The sequence below is a fragment of the Orycteropus afer genome, unplaced genomic scaffold (genome assembly GCF_000298275.1).
Source record: "Orycteropus afer afer isolate SDZICR_OR568_19922 unplaced genomic scaffold, OryAfe1.0 scaffold00148, whole genome shotgun sequence".
NCBI classification, from domain to species: Eukaryota; Metazoa; Chordata; class Mammalia; order Tubulidentata; family Orycteropodidae; genus Orycteropus; species Orycteropus afer.
In genome coordinates, this window is record NW_006921735.1 from 1,286,366 (window position 1) to 1,303,205 (window position 16,840).

Genomic DNA, 16,840 nt, shown 5'->3' on the forward strand with positions numbered 1-16,840 from the left:
CAGTGGAAAGTTCACTGTCTCCCTCCTTACTGTTTCCCTCCCTAGTTGTAGGCCACAAGCACAGTCATCCCTGCAGCCTTTGGTGACCAGGGCTAATCTTTAGGTCAATTATCAGGTCTCAACACCACTTGGAAATATTCAGACTGTTGGTCCCATCAGAGTAGCTGACAGTCCGCAGCGCCAATCGTCTCTGTACTCACTGTTTTCGTTCATGTTTTTCCACTAGTTGGTACCTAATCCACTTCTGTATAGTTCCTTTCAAAGTTCAGAGCTCCAGGATTATCTTCTGTATCTCTGTCAATTGGTTTCTCTTTTCTTTTTTGAAGAGGGTCTGTGTTGCTTGTCTGCCTATTCCTCCATCTTACCAAAAGTCCTAAATTTAGGATAGTTTTTAACATTCAGTAAATCACTACTTAGTTGTGTAGTAAATGAGGATACAAACAAACTCATTGCCATCAAATCTTTGCCAACTCATAGCAACCCCCATTGGGTTTCTGAGACTGTAAATTTTTACAGAAGTAGATTGCCCTATCTTCCTTCCACAGAGTGGCTAGTGCATTTGAACTGTTGATCTTCTGGTATACATTTGCCTATCCTAAAAATTAAATTTAATGTAAGTGGGATCATTAAATATTTGTCCTTTTGTGACTAACTTATTTCACACAGAATGATGTTTCCATGGATCATCCATATTGGAGCATGCATCAGGATTTCATTTGTCTTTCTGGCTGAGTAGTATTTCATTGTATGTATATATCACATTTTACTTACCCATTCACCTGCTGATGAACCTTTAGGTTGTTTCTTCCTATCAGCTATAGTGAGGAACACTGCATATCATTTCTCTACTGCCATCCTCTTAAAAAATAAAAAAAGCAAACTAAACTAGTATCTCTCTCAGCTTAACTTGAGCTACTGCTCACCTATTTGAGGGAACGCTTATTTGAACATGAATTATCTCATTCTAAACAGTGAGCTGGATTAACCTCTGAGAAGCTAATGATGTGAACACTCACAGGAATACAAACACATGCACAGAAGGATTTTGCTGTTCAATTTCTTTAAGTTTCAGTCACTGCAATCTTGCCCTTTGGTAGTTTTCAGTGTAGATTTGCCATTATGGGCAATTATGTTTCTTACATGTAAGGAAGAGCCAGCAGAGCAGTATGTTGTGTTTATTTATAGACCACAGAAGGAAAATCATTCTTGTGGGGAGGAGAGGAAAAAAAAAAAAAAAACCTTCCCTATCATAAATATGAAAGTATTTCCATCAGTAAGCCTTAACTTAATATTATGTGTTTTTCTCCCCCTCCCTCCTCAATATCATATTTTAATAAAAAGTTTAGAAAGCAGTAGTTAAGCAGTTTTATGTCCAATAAATAGTATACCTCTACTTCATTGCTGAAAACATTCATTAAAGATTAAAAACATCATAAGACCCTTTATAGAAATTTTCACTAGTTCCTGGATCTTCATGTTCAGTGATCATTTCTGAATTCTGAAATCAATGTAGTTTATGTCTAAATTAAGAATATATTTGAAAATCAAAATTCAAAGTCATGCCTTCTAGTGGGCTGACTGAAGGAAAAGGGTTGTGATTATGCCTCATTTTCACCCTCTATATCACGGTCTCATTGATTATGTTTCTCAGCTTGCAAAAGGTTCTGTGATGTGATTTTCAAGATGAATATTGCTATTTGCAGGATTTCCTGAATAGGAATATTTTTGGAGTAAATTGCACAAAGCAAGCGATGTGCAGTCAATTTCCACTCCAGCATAAACAATTTATTAGAACAGAGCCCTTAAGGCTTTTATTATTTGAGTTTCATTACACAGCTAGCCACATTTCATCAATAAGCATGAAGTGCCAAGCAGGCAAAACTGAGGCTCACAGAAGGTATTACATATTTTTCTAACAGGTACTCAGAGATTGACTAGAGCAAACAAATGATCCGATTGGAAAGACCTCAGGCCCTTTGTTTCCCACGGCAATAGCCACCATGGCCAGGATTAAAAAAAAAAAAATCACCTGAAATTAGGAAACAGAGGCAGGATTCTGGCTATTTTCACATCTATTTTCTTTGCATGAACTCATTCCTTTTTTTTTTTCTTTTTTGTCTTTGACTTTTTTTATGTGTGTGTATGTGTTTAATAATTGATCTTATTTATTTCATGTTGCTACTGAGCCTAAAAATTTTTCAGGAATTTTCTTTCCTTGTGTTAAATAGGGTCCATGATCTCAAAACCATTGGAAAACTTTCTTTTTGGTTTTCAGTAGGTTATGTTAAGTCACCATGAACCAGAAGCTACCCGAGGTTAACTAACAACAACAAAGTTGAGTAGAGCAAAGTCCATTCTCCCATCTTATTTTAACTGTTAAAGAAGGACACAGGGAGGAAGTGGGAAGAGAGCTGTTATATTATGGAGTTCATAATCAATGTCATGAAACAAAATGTGTATGAACTGTTGTATGGAGAATGAATTTGCTCTGCAAACTTTCACCCAAATCACAATTTTTGAGAAAGAACTATACATAGAGTGAAATAATCATACAAATACAAACAGTGATTTAAAAAGCAAACACACACACACACACACACACAAACCATAGGATTAAAAAAAAAGTTAAATTATCCTCAGAGACTACAGCAAGCTGTAAAGACTAAACCACACATCTTATAGTAGAAATCTCGTATGATCTTTGTAAATCATTTACTAGTCAGTGAACAGAAATAGAAGTCAGACAAAGAAGGATAAAGAATTAAGTAAATTTGTAAATTATTCACCCAGGTCACTACATCTTGAGAATTATGGGGAGAAACTTTTGATCATCTATACATATTTATGTCTTTTGCGCCATGGAGACAGTCATAAACCTGTTACTTTTGAGCTGATCCCAACTGACCACACAGGACAGAGTAGAATGGCCCCATAGGATTTCCAATGCTGTAATCTTTACAGAAGCAGATTGACACATCTTTCTCCTGCAGAGCATTTCTCCTGGTGCATTTAAACTGCCCATCTTTTGGTTAACAGCTGAGCTCTTAAACAGTGAGCCACCGGGGCTCCTGGATACAGCCATAAGCAGGGAGAAAGAAAGAACAAAAAAGGGCTTTAGAAATATTTTTGAAATCTGCACTCCAGAGATGGAAAGCTCAATATACACAGAGGACTGAACCCCAAATAGTTTTATAATGTCAAGAAAAATGGGGCTGCCTCTCCCCTCAGTGAATTTGACCAAGCTGCAGGAGGCAAGTGTCAGGAGTTCTGGAAACTACACACAGTTGTGAGAGCAGTGCTTCTAGCTTTGTTAAAGAAAGTGATTAACACAGGTGAGAGTGGCTTGCTCTCCAAACTGCAGGTACCCTACGAGGCCATGGACAAACTAAGACTCAATGATGGTTTCAATATTTGTGAACCATTCTGGGAGGCAGAGATTGGGTCTAAAGTCACTTTGGTTGAGTCAACAATATCCATTTGCATGGGAAGACTTTGTTATCTTTCCTCTTAAGTACAGTTCATGAACAGAGATAGTTAGCATTTAATCTATTTTGCATTATTGTAACCAAGAGGTATATTTTAGTTAAAGATTGTGTTTAAATTGTAGAAGAATGTGCTTTTACTGGAGAGTTCCAAAAAGCTACTTTCTGATGAAGGATTTATGACCTTTCCTCCTTGGAATATTAATTCGGGTATTGTGTGTGTGTGTGTGTGTGTGTGTGTGTGTGATTTTGGTGAAAATTTACAAAGCAAATTCATTTCCATACAGCAGTTCATACACATTTTGTTTCATGACATTGACTGCAATTCCCCACAACGTAACAGCTCTCTTCCCACTTCCTCGCCATACAATTACCTCTTTCCTGTGTCTTTCCTTCCCATGCACTCCTGCCCCCACCCAGCTGTCTCCCTGTGCAAACACTGCCCATCTGTTCTCCCATGATTGCTCCAAGGATTGTGTCTACCTGATGTATATATTCACACCATATGCCTGTCAATTGTTTGGCTGGAAGCCACAGGAGTGAGTTCAATTGCAGACCTGAAGGGTAACTAAGGGTCATAGTCTAAGGGATTTCATCAGGCTCCATCAGAGCAGCAAACCTAGTCTTTTTTTTTTTTTTTTAAATGATTTTGTAACTCAGGGGATTTTTAATGGTATACAGGGTCCAAAATAACTGACAATCTGGCTGAAGTTCATGTGTACTGGACCAAGACACTGTACTTCATTGGTGATATTGTGTATTGAGTAATGAATAATCAGTATTGATGAGATGCAGTTGTACTGGCGAATAGGAGCTAGTCGCATTACCCATGAAGAAATGCTAAGACAGATTTTAACTGTATTTGGGGCATTGAAGAAAGCTTTGAAGAGACAATGATGTTTGTTGAATTAGGTCTTGAAAGATGGAGAAAAATTCACCATGCCAAAAAGAAGAAAGAAATTATTCTAAGAAGAAGAAAGGTGAAGAACCCAGGGAAGGCATGAAACTACCTGGATCTAAAGATACCATATAATTTTGTGTTGCTGGAACGTAAGTCAAGATTGTTTGTAAGTGAGGAGAAGTGAGAATGTTGGCAGAATAAGAGGATGGAAATGTAAACAACCCAATCTGAGAAAGACTTTTTATGTCGACTTAAAAATCTGGAGTTTATTTTGTAGGCACCTAATCTCTTAAGTGACTTCAAATTTACATAAGGGATAGACAAATATGTTTTATTTAGTAAATTAAAGTAAGAATGAAAAGGGAATCATGGTGACAAACATGTTGAAGGCTTTCTAGTGATAAGAGCTTAATGAAACCATTATTGTTAGCAAATGCTGGAAGACAAACAGGAAATTTTAGCTAAATAATGATGACGATGATGCTGATTATAACAAAAACGATGATGATAATAATAATAAAGATAATACATGAGTAACTTAGTTTAGTGATATTGCCATCACTTTATAAAATAATATCTAAAGCAAAAAGTCTGTACCTTAATGTCAACTGGTGCTGTTTGATTTGGTTGGCTATAAATTTCCAACTGATTCTTAATAGGGGACAACCACAGAAGCAGATGATTTAACTGCTCTTCAAACTGCCCAAGGTCTTTTATGTGAGCCTCAATTTCTTCTTGCTTCCCAGGTAAATCTCTAGAAACCTGAAAGGAAAAAAAAAAAAAAAAGCATGGTAAAAATTTCTCACAGTGTAAACCAAAAAAGGAAAAAAGAAGTATTCTCAAAATTATTTCTTACAAAATGTTACAGAAATTTACTAATTTCAGTTTTTCTAACAGCATGACATTAATTATACATACATTTTACATTAGAATTTAATACATGCATCGATCATTTATCTTCTCTCTCTAAACATTCTAGGCATTATAGACAGTAATGCTTTTTTGAAAATTCAAAAGCAAAACACATCAGCACAAATGCACACTCAATTGATTCAGAGAAAGGAATACATTCTTCATCCAACCACTCACTTACTAAATATAATGGTGGGTTGTGCCTTTGCAGTTGTAAAAATGAATAAGCTGAGTTATTCAGCATAACTAGCAGATATATAAGGAGCTCAGGTGGTGTAGTGGTTAAGGCATTTGGCAGCTAACAAAAAAGTCTGTGGTTTGAACCCACTAGCTGCTCCATGAATGAAGATGGATTGATCTGCTTCCGTAAAGATTTACAGCCTTGGAAACCCAATGGGGGTCACTATGAGTTGGAATCGACTAATGGCAGTGAGTTTAATTTACCAGATATATAACAGATCTCAATCTCAAATAAGTGATAGTATTTAAAAAGCATCATAAAATTCAAACCAAACCAATGTATAATGTTTGCTTGTTTAGCCACCATTTTCTTCCAATATACTTGCTTCTAACTTTTTTTTCCTAAGAAGCTTAACCGAGGAAAATTGGTGAGGTAAGCATTTAGTGAACTATGATTTATGAGCTCTATTATAACCAAGTAAAACAGAAGCAAACAATTAGAATGAAAAGTAGAAATACTTTTGAATTTGAGTAGAATATAGGTTATTTTTATTATTTGTTTAGTATGTGCCAAATACAGTATTTGGAAGTTCCATGTTTATTACCTTCTTGAATCAACCCAACAACCTTTGATTGAGGTTCTAGTACTACCCTGATTTCATACATAGATGATGATGTTGGTATTGAGAAAGGTTATACTGCATGGGAAGCAGTATGATACGGTGTTAAAAATGTAAGGTTCTAGAGTTAGGGTGGAGTCCCCCAAGTTATGCAAACAATGAAAGGGCTGAAGGTTGTTTATTCAAATCTACCCAGAGTCATGTCAGAAGAAAGGCCTGGTGATTTACTTCCAAAATATCTGCCATTGCAAGTCCTATGGAATACAGTTCTACTCTGACACACATGGAATTGCCATGAATTGGAATTGACTAGAGAGCAACTGGGAGCTCTGGTAGCATAGTGGCTAAGGCACTTGACTGCTCACCAGATGGCTGGCAGTTCAAACCCATCAGCCACTCCTCGGAAGGAAGGTTGGGCAGTCCTACTTCCGTAGTGATACTGCCTCGGAAACCCAAGGAGGGGTCGCTATGAGTCAGGGCTGACTCGACGGCACATAACAACAACAACAACAGAGAGCAGCTAGGAGCTCTGGTGGTGTAGGGCCTAAGGCACTTGACTGCTAACCAGAAGGCTGGTGGCTCAAACCCACCAGCCACTCCTTGGAAGGAATGTTGGGCAATCTACTTCTGTAGTGATACTGCCTCAGAAACCCAAGGAGGGGTCACTATGAATCGGGTCCGACTTGATGGCACATAACAACAACAACAACAGAGGGCAACTTGTTTAAAGTTAGGCTGCTTGATTTTAAATCCTGATTCCATCTTTTGCCAAATGAGGACAATGTTAGTATTTGCTTCATAGGATGCCAGTAGAGATTAAATAAAGGAATTCACAAAAATAGCTTACAACAATACTTTGTATGGTAGTGGGTGAAAATAAAATCTTTAAATATTAGCTTGTGGTGTAGTGGATAAGGCCTTTGGCTGCTAACCAGAAGGTTGGTGGTTCAAACCACCAGCTACTCCACCAAACAGAGATGGAGCAGTCTGCTTCTGTAAAGATTTACAGCCTTGGAAACCCAATTGGGGGCACGGTGAGTTGGAAGTGACTCGATGACAGTGAGTTTTGTTTTTCTTTGGCTTTGTGTTTATTACTGCCCAAGTTCTCTTGGTAAGGAAACAGCCAGGATAAGCAAAAGTAAAGCCTTTTTCTTCAGATTATCAAGGGTTAAACAGGAACTCAGGAGTAAAGGATGTGAATACACAATGTGAACTTTTTTTTTTTAATTGTGCTTTAGGTGCAAATTTACAGAGCAGACTTGTTTTATATTCAACATTACATGTTTATTTGGTTTCACTCCCCAATTACCATCACCAACCCTAACCAACTCTCCTCCCCTCCCTGCCCTGTACCCACCCCCCTGCTCCTCATAGTTATACACTCCTGTGTGTCCTGCATTTCCTCTGTGTGACTGTTGTCCCTCTGGTGCCTTGTGGTCATGCTCCAAGGGATGCATTTCCATAGAGTATGTGGGTGCGTCAGCCTGGGTTGAGTGTTCTATGGGTACATCTTGTTTACTATTGGGCTGAGAGCCAGCCCCTGGGAGTGAGCTTTATTCTGAGCCCAAAGTGTATCCCCAGGCCATAGTATTGGGGGTCCCACCAGACTCCATCTGACCAGTAATTCTGGTCATTATTATGCTTTTAGATTTTGTTTTTCCTCCCAGTCCATCCAGGATCTCCAGGGAACAGGATTATACTCTAGACCAAGGATAGATTCAGCTGACGTGAATCTTGCACAGAAACCAGTGATACAAAATACCCGCAATCCTTACAGAAGCAACAGAAGACAGACATAGAGCAATTCCTCACAGACAGCCAGACACTGTGGGAGAGAGATCCAACAATGCCGTCCTTTATGGTATCATTAGTAACAACATCCTAATATAAATATATTACATTAAAATACAAATATAAATGTTATAATATAACATGTTATATAATAATATCATTCTGATATTATGAATAATACAAAGCAAACTATATAAACATACTGAAGTAGATTGCTCCATCTTCCTTCCATGGAGTGGCTGGTGGGTTTGAACCACCAACTCTCTGGTTAGCAGTCAAGTGTGTTAGGCACTGTGCCATCAGAGCTCCTTAATATACTAGTGCATCATTTTACAGTGTCTCATAGTTTAGAAAAATATTTGTATATGCTTTTGAAAGGACTAACTAATTAAAATTAGATTCTTTTCATTGGACCCTTGAGTTGTGGGGTGAAAAGGAGAAATATGGATAAAATAATTAATCAATAATTTAAAAGGAAAGAGATTTTACATGTGTTCTTATTATATGTAAACTGTGTATAATGAAACATATTGCGTATCCATTTATAGATGTTGTGTAAAATGCATACATATTCATGAGTAAAGAGTTCACATCTGACCTGGGCTGATGTACACCAGCCTAAGACTGACCTTAAGCTCCCGCAGTACTATTTCCTTAGAAATACCAACATTAAGATAAATGGAGAAAAGTTGGGCCTGCCTTGCTTGTTGTGTGCAACTGCAACTATATTGACAGGAGCTGTGAATTGGAATACCGGCCCTCCTGGGTCTTTGTCACTGAAAGGGATGGACAATTGATGGGGAATAGAGGTTGTGGCTTCTATTCAAGGTGACTCTGACACCTCTTAGCTCTCATCCTGGCAGCCTTTCCCTGTGTGGGTGAGGAGGCAAAAGAAGCTATGTACTCAGGTAGCCCCTGGGATTCTCAATGAAATGATACTGTTGTATCTGCTGCATTGCCTACTTTGTATCCTGCTAAAAAACCAAGCGGAGGAGCAGTTGTGGTTCAGTGGTATAACTCTCACCTCTAGTGCAAAAGACCCAGTTCTGAATTCCAGTCATTGTACCTCATGCACAGCTACCACCTGATCTGCAACCTAATGTGGGTAGCGTTGCCTTGATTTGTACATGGGGTCTCTGAGTCCAGGCCAACTCAAGTCACTGGCAGCTAACAATTACAACATAAAGACAAGTAAATATGTTGTTGTTGTTAGGTGCTGTGGTAGTTAAGGTTATGTGTCAACTTGGCTGGGACTGGTTTTGAGTGGTTGGGCAGCTGGATGTAGTTATTCCCCATGATGAGACTGGTAATCAACTCCATGGTAGAATCTAGTGGAGCAGCTGAGTAGCTGCCTTAGGGATGTGGTCTACTTCCAGTATATAAGAAGAAACATTGAGAAAGGTCCCTAGAGCTTTTTTTGGCATGCTTGGGCCCTGCATGTAGCCAAGTCTTCATTCAGCAGCCTGCCATGTTTCCTGCTGATCTTGGAACTGTCTCTGGAATCGAACTAGTGGCCTACCATGCTGTTTGGTAATCTTGGGACTGTGCCATTTTATTTGTAGACCCTGGGTTTGTCAGCCTCAGCAGCCAGCAGCTGCATGAGTTAAGAGAAGGCTCCAGCTTCAGTGGGCTGGGAACAAAAGGCAGAGCTGAAGCCCAAGGTCAAAGGGCTTTCACCCAGCCCCTGGAGCTAGCACTTTGAACTCAGACTTCTAGCCTCATACACTGTAAGAGAACAAATCCCTGTTTGTTACAGACATCCATTTGTGGTATTTTCTGTTAGAGTAGCACTAGAGAACCAAGGCTTGTGCCATTGAGTCACTTCCGGCTCTATGTACAACAGAATGAAATGCTGCTCTTGTCCTGGGCCATCCTCACAATCGTTGTCATGCTTGAGCTCATTTTCACAGACACAGTATCAATCCATTTTGTTGAGGGTCTTCCAGTTTTTGCTTAACTTCTACTTTAAATAAAGACCTATTTGTGTTTTTGAGTTCAAACCCCACAACCATATGTGTGGTGCTGCATTATGTTCATCTGTATTTGATGGAGGGTATTGCAAATGAAATTCTATGTATATAACATATAAACTAATAATGTTCTGAACTTATTTTTTTTTCAACATTTAAAATAATGTGACTAGACTTCTTAATATTTTTATTGGATCATTTTCTGCTCACAAGTACATGTGAAAATCATTTTACAGCTTCTACTAACAAAGTCTAAGAACCTCTATATTCTGAAACTATGGGAGATAACAGCCATCATATTTTCTTAAAATCTGTAAAATCTGGCTATGAACTCTTTTTTATTTAATCAAGAAGAAGTTTCATTTAGGCTTCAGATATAAGCACAGAAATCTGATAGCATTTAAGTAAGATTGTTGGTTTCCTTCTCATCTCCCCTACTCATCCATCCTTCCCTGATCACAGAGGTACAACAATCCCTGCCATAGAACAGTGCAATTGGTGAGGAGATTTGACTAATACCTAATTAAATGACAGCTTCTTAAGAGACTTTGGGGACACAAGTAGTTTTGAGCATACTTATGAAGTTTGCATTTGGTATATCCCCATAGACTTATGCTTCCCACTATTTTAGTATTCACCGTACTCTATTTTCATTGTTATTTATTTCAACCTCTCTCACTGAGCTTTTTGATTGATGAATGAACTCAGTTCCTACACATTTCAATAAATATCTGTTGAATAAAAGACAATTTTTGAATTCAGGATTAATTCTTTTTTTTTTTAATAAACTGTATGACTAGTAATACTTGTCCAGACTAGCCATCCACATAAAAATGTATATTTTCTCCACATGTTAAGCAACTTTAATCTTTTAACAAAAATGTTAGTAAATTGGGCTAATTTAGTAATCAGTAAAAACCACACACCTCTGCAAGTCAAGGAAAACCAAAGCAAAGTCAAAGAACAAGTGACAAACTTGGAAAAATATTTGCAACTCAATCCCAGATAAGGGCCTAGTTTCCCTAAGATATATAAAGAGCTTCTGCACATTAATAAAAAAAGGCAAAAAGCCCAAAAGAAAACTGGAGAAAAGATATAGATAGTTCACAGCAAATAAAATACAAATGGATATTAGACATAGGAAAAGAAGTTCAGCTGTGGTTATAATAAGATAAATGAAAATTACGACTTCATCCATCACATTAGCAACAATCCAACTCTGAAAACACACTATACTGCCAAGGCTATGGGTGGGAAAATAAAGACCCTTCTACATGGCTGATGGGATGTATATATTGGTGAACCCAATTGGAAGACAGTTTGTGACTCAGAACTTCTAGAACTTTATCTTTCAGATATATTCACCGACAAATGGAATGTCATACACAGAAGGTTATTTATTGTTTATGATGACAAGCCATTGGAAAAACAACCTAAAGTCCAACAACAGAGAACTAGTTAAATAAACCATGGCTCATACATATAATAAACATACGGTGCATGTACAAATTGAAGATGATATTTCTATTTTGAAACAGAAAGGTCTCCAAAATATATATTAAGAAAAAAGAAAAGTAAGATACAGAAGAGTACACCTAGTATGCTGTTATTTTTTGTAAAACAGAAAGAAATGGGGTTGTTTATGTCTGCATAATTTATTTCTGGAACTAAAATACATGCTTGGTGAGAGTAGGAGCAAAACAAAAAAGAACCCAGTTCACTCTGCTTCACAGTGACCTCATGTGTTGCAGAGCATAATTGTGCTTCCTAGGTTCTTCAAGGCGGTGGCTTTTGTGAAACAGATTGCCAGGAATTTCTTCCAAAGAACCTCTGAGTGGATTTGAACTGCGAAACTCTAGGTTACCAGTAGACAAGCACTTAATGGTTTACTGGGGACTACTAGATGGTGGATAGTTGGACATTTTTCATTATATTTTAATTTTTTTGAAAAATGTATTACCTCTGCAAAAAAAAAGGATAAGAATTTTAAAAGGAAAATGACTAGCTTTCTTATCACAATATATTGCTGAAAAATTCTACTTTGTATCTTTTAATAAAGAATAATTATTAATAGAGAATAGTGTATCTAAAGCAATCAGTAACAAGGTCCTCAATGTTTTCCTGTGACAATTGTGCAGAGTTAATTATAGGATGGAAATGAAGACCTTCTAACACAATTTTTATGCCCCCCCGCCTCTTTCACAATAATCACAGGGATTGATGTCTTGTTCAATAGCTCATAGGAAACAATTAAAGCCATAAGTAATTTATGATGTTAGGAGTAAATTTTATGTCAGTCTTCATGTTTTAAAATCCATTTATATATACTACTTTGCATTCTCATAAAAATATAAAGACACAAAAACTTGCCTAGTAAAATGCATCATTTTCCCTAATCATCTTTTTAAGTATTATAAAACCATATGCTTCATACAATATGTTCCCTGTGGTGAAAGAAAACAATTAAATGCATCCAGTTCCCTTGTGTACTAATTCAGTATATAATCAAACCTTGACCTAATTTCACACGAGATTAGCTTCCTTATTCTTCCAATTTCTGATGTGTAGAAGTTTTAATATTAGAATGAAAAGAGATGCCTGTTTTAGAAATAAACAGACATTAGATTCTGACTCCATATTTTTCACAAAGAAATCTAGAGAAATGAAAGAGTTAGGTGTGAAAAATTCATAATAACAGAACTAGAATAAAATGTCGGTATGGGAAAGTCCTTTAGAAGCACAAAGGGTTATGGAAAACTAGACAATACACTATTTGAATGGTTCATCTAGAAGTTAAAGCCAATAACCAAAGTTAAAATCAAATTATAATTGGGGATATTTGCAACATCTCTCAGATGACAGGGTTATATTCTTATATAATACACAGTAAAATGGATAAAGGACATACTGCTAAAAGACCAAAGAGGCATCTTTTGACCTCCTCTAACTCCACAAGAGGAAGACAGGATCACCATCAGCAGCCCAAGGCCAGTTCCCATGAGGCCAGACATGCCACCACCCTCCAGGCCTCTTACCAAGCTTGACACCAACTGCCCCTCCTGCGGCACCAACCAACTCTTTGCTGGGTTTGATAATTTTCTGCAGTGGCCATACAGAACTCACAGATTATGGGGTTTATTAGGGACACAACAGGCTGCAATTCAAGTTCAAGAACACACTCAGGATACAGTTCTCTATCAGGACAGTCTCCCCTCTGCTGTGCTCTTAGACATGCCTCTCTGGCTCTTGGCCTCTCAGCCTGGCCTCTATCTCTGTGGGCCAAGTAAGCCTGCTGTTCTGTTCCATGCCTCTTGATTCCACTGCCACTGTCTCTCAGCTGAGCATCTCTCTCAGCAGGGCATCTCTCTCAGCTGGCAGTGAGATTCCCCCCTCTGCCTCTACAAGGGCTCATTTTAAGCCTGGCAGAGTGGCAAAACTAACCAATCTCAACATCAGAGTTCTACATACCTGAGAGAGAGAGAGCAGACTTTCCCAGAAAATTACTTCCTGTTGCTCCAACAGAAATACCCCAGGTGGATGACGTTAACAATCAGGAGATTTAAAGCAGCAACTCAATTGCTCAGGGCAAATTCCACCACAGAGTTAATTGCCAGTCTCATTATAGGAAATAACTACTATCAGCTGCCCAGCCAAGTTGGCACATATTTACATGGTTCCACCCAGTAATCTGGTGGGAGTTACAAAGACTATGGCTAGAAAAGCCATACCATGCAACTCACTGCACCACAGACATGAATAAGAATTTGACAAAAAATGCAAATAACCAATAAGAAAGAAAGAAAGTTCAACCAATAAGTAATCACTGAAATACAAATCAAAAAGCAATGCTCTGCCATTGTTAGGCTATTGTATTGTCTCTTGTAAATGGTATTTTTTAAAGTTCTGGGAAATAAACAAAATGTTTGCTATAAAGCAAATTCTTGTATTTCTCGAGATTATTTTGACAATTCATATGAAATATGAGACTTCTATGCAGAAAACTACAAACATTACTAAGAGAAATTAAGAAAATTCATGAACTGGAAGAGCCAGTATTGTAATGATCACAGTTCTCCTCTAATAACTGATAAATTCAATGCAATACCAATAAAACTGCAGCAGCTGTTTTTAAATGAAAACTGACATGCTAATCATAAAATCTGGGAGCTCTGGTGGCATAGTGCATTTGACTGCTAACCAGAAGGCTGGCATTTCAAACCCACCAGCCACTCCTCAGAAGGAAGATTAGGCAATCTACTTCAATAGAGATACTGCCTTGGAAACCCAAGGAGGGGTCGCTATGAATCGAATTGACTTGATGGCAGTGAATGAATCACAAAATTTATGGGGAAATGCTAAGGTCAAGAATATACCCAAGGCAATCCTGAAGAACAAAGTCGAAAACATGACACCAAATATCAATATTTATTATAATTAAATGTGTATAGCACTGATGTGAGTACAAATAGACTATAAATAGTTACCTATGATAATGGTATTGCTGTAGTTGAGCAGAGAGAGGATGTCTTTTCAATAAATGGTGTCAGGTTAATTGCATATTCTTAGGCGCTCTGGTGGCATAGTGCCTAAGGCATTTGACTGCTAACCAGAAAGTGGGCGCTTCAAACCCACCAGCCACTCCTTGGAAGGAAGACGGGGCAATCTACTTCCATAGTGATACCGCCTCAGAAACCCAAGGGGGGGTCGCTGTAAGTACAATCCACTCAATGGCAGTCAGTTTGGCATTTTTTTTTTAAGAAAAAAAAAAAAGAAGATATTCATGAATCCTTCTTTCCACTATACATATATGCCAACAAATGAGTTCCATGTTATTTGTGGACCTCAATGTACAAAATAAAATAATAATGTTTCAAAAATAAAATAGAAAATATCTTAATGGGTTTCAGGTAAGTGATTATCTCTTAAACAAAGCATAAAAAGTGCAAGTCATAAAGCAAAAGATTGAAAAAATGAATTTTATTAAAACCAATAAATTCTGTTCAAGTGATACAGTTAAGAAAAGAAAGTAAAAAAAAAGCAAAACAAAACAAAACACAGTAAAGAGAAAAAAGAAAGGTCTTGGAAGAAAATATGTGTAATACATATATCTGACAAAAGGCTAGTATCCAAAGAACTTCTGTATGAAAAAAAAATGAAACCAGACAACTATATTTTTTAAATGGGCAAAAGCTTTGCACAGTACTTCAAAAATAAGATATACAAGTGGTATCAATCAGCAATCAGCAAGGGATTGCAAATAAACACAATGAGATACAAATTCATATTGAACAGAATGGCTAAAATGAAAAAAGATGGAAAAGACCTACTACTGATGACAATGTGAAATAACTGGAACATGGCTTTTGCTGCTGCTGCTGCTGTTGTTGTTGCTAGGTGCCATCGAGTCAGCTCCAACTCATAATGACCCTATGTACAACAGAATGAAACACTTCCTGGTCAAGTATAGTCATGCAATCTTTGCGATACTTGAGCCCATCCTTGCAGCCACTGTGTCAATCCATCTTGTCGAGGGCCTTCCTCTTTTTCATTGACCTTCCATTTTACCAGGCATGATATCCTTTTCCAGGGAATGGTCCCTTCTGACAACATGACCAAAGTAGGTGAGATGAAGTCTGGCCATTCTCGCTTCCAAGGAGTATTCTGGCTGCACTTCTTCCAGGACAGATTTGTTCATTCTTCTGGCAGTCCATGGTACTTTCAGTATTCTTTGCCAACACCACAGCTCAAAAGCAGTCTTCAGTCTTCCTCATTCATTGTCCAGCTCTCATATCCATATGTGGCGATTGAAAATACCATGGCTTGGGTTAGGTGCACCTTTGTCTTCAGAGAGACATCTTTGCTCTTCAGCACTTTAAGGAGGCCTTTTGCAGCAGATTTTCTCAGTGCACTACAACGTCTGGATTCCTGACTGTTGCTTCCACTGGTGTTGGTTGTGGAAGCAAGTAATATGAAATCTATGACAACTTCAACCTTTTCTCCATTTACTGTGATGATGCTTACTGGTCCAGTTGTATTTTCCTTTTATTTATGTTGAGATGTAATCCATACTGCAGACTTTACCCTTTAATCATCATCAGTAAGTGCTTCAAGTCATCTTCATTTTCAGCAAGCAAGATTTGTAGTCTGCATATTACAGGTTGTCAATGAGTCTTCCTCTAATCCTGATGCCACGTTCTACTTCATATAATCCAGTGTCTGGATTATTTGCTCAACATATGGAATGAATAAGTATGGTGAAAGATGCAATCCTGACACCCTCCCTTCCTGATTTTAAACCATGCAGTATCTATCCCGTTGTTCTCTTTGAATGACAGCCTCCTGGTTTGTGACCTCATGAGCACAATTAACTGTTCTGGAATTCTCATTCTTTTCAATGTTAGCCATAATTTGTTATGATCTGCACAGTCAAATGTTTTTGCATAGTCAACAAAACATAGGTAAACATCTTTCTGGCATTTTCTTTCAGCCAAGATCCATCTGATATCAGTAATGATATCCCTCATTCCACATCCTCTTCTGATCCAGCTTGCATTTCTGGAAGTTTCCTGTCAATAAACTGCTGCAAATGTTTTTGAATTATCTTCAGCCAGATTTTACTAGCATGTGATATTGATGATATTATTTGATAATGTCCATATTCTGTGGGATCACCTTTCTTTGGAATGGGTAAAAATATGGATCTCTTCCAGTTAGTTGGCCAGATAGCTCTCTTGCAAATTTCTTGGCATAGACAAGTAAGTGCCTCCAGCGTGGTATCTGTTTATTGAAACATCTTGTTGTAGTTAAGTTTGTGTGGCAACTTGGCTAGGTCTGGTTGAGTGTCTGGGCAGCTGGATGTAGTATTCCTCATGATGAGACTGGTAATCACTCCATGGTGGAATCTACTGTGAGCAGCTGAGTAGCTGACTTAGGGATGTGGTCTGCTTCCTGTATATAAGGAGAAGTCTTGGGGAACAGTCTCTA

The 16,840-nt window shown here is 37.8% G+C and overlaps 1 protein-coding gene across 1 annotated transcript in view; it reads right to left on the reverse strand.

Moving 5' to 3' along the window:
* The window catches only part of LOC103201376 (dystrophin-like), a 2,052,823-nt gene that overhangs the window by 983,976 nt on the left and 1,052,007 nt on the right, over window positions 1–16,840 (reverse strand). The window contains exon 36 of the mRNA XM_042781676.1: window positions 4,981–5,145. Within this exon, the coding sequence (XP_042637610.1) occupies window positions 4,981–5,145 (165 nt within the window). The remainder of the gene's footprint in view (window positions 1–4,980; window positions 5,146–16,840) is intronic.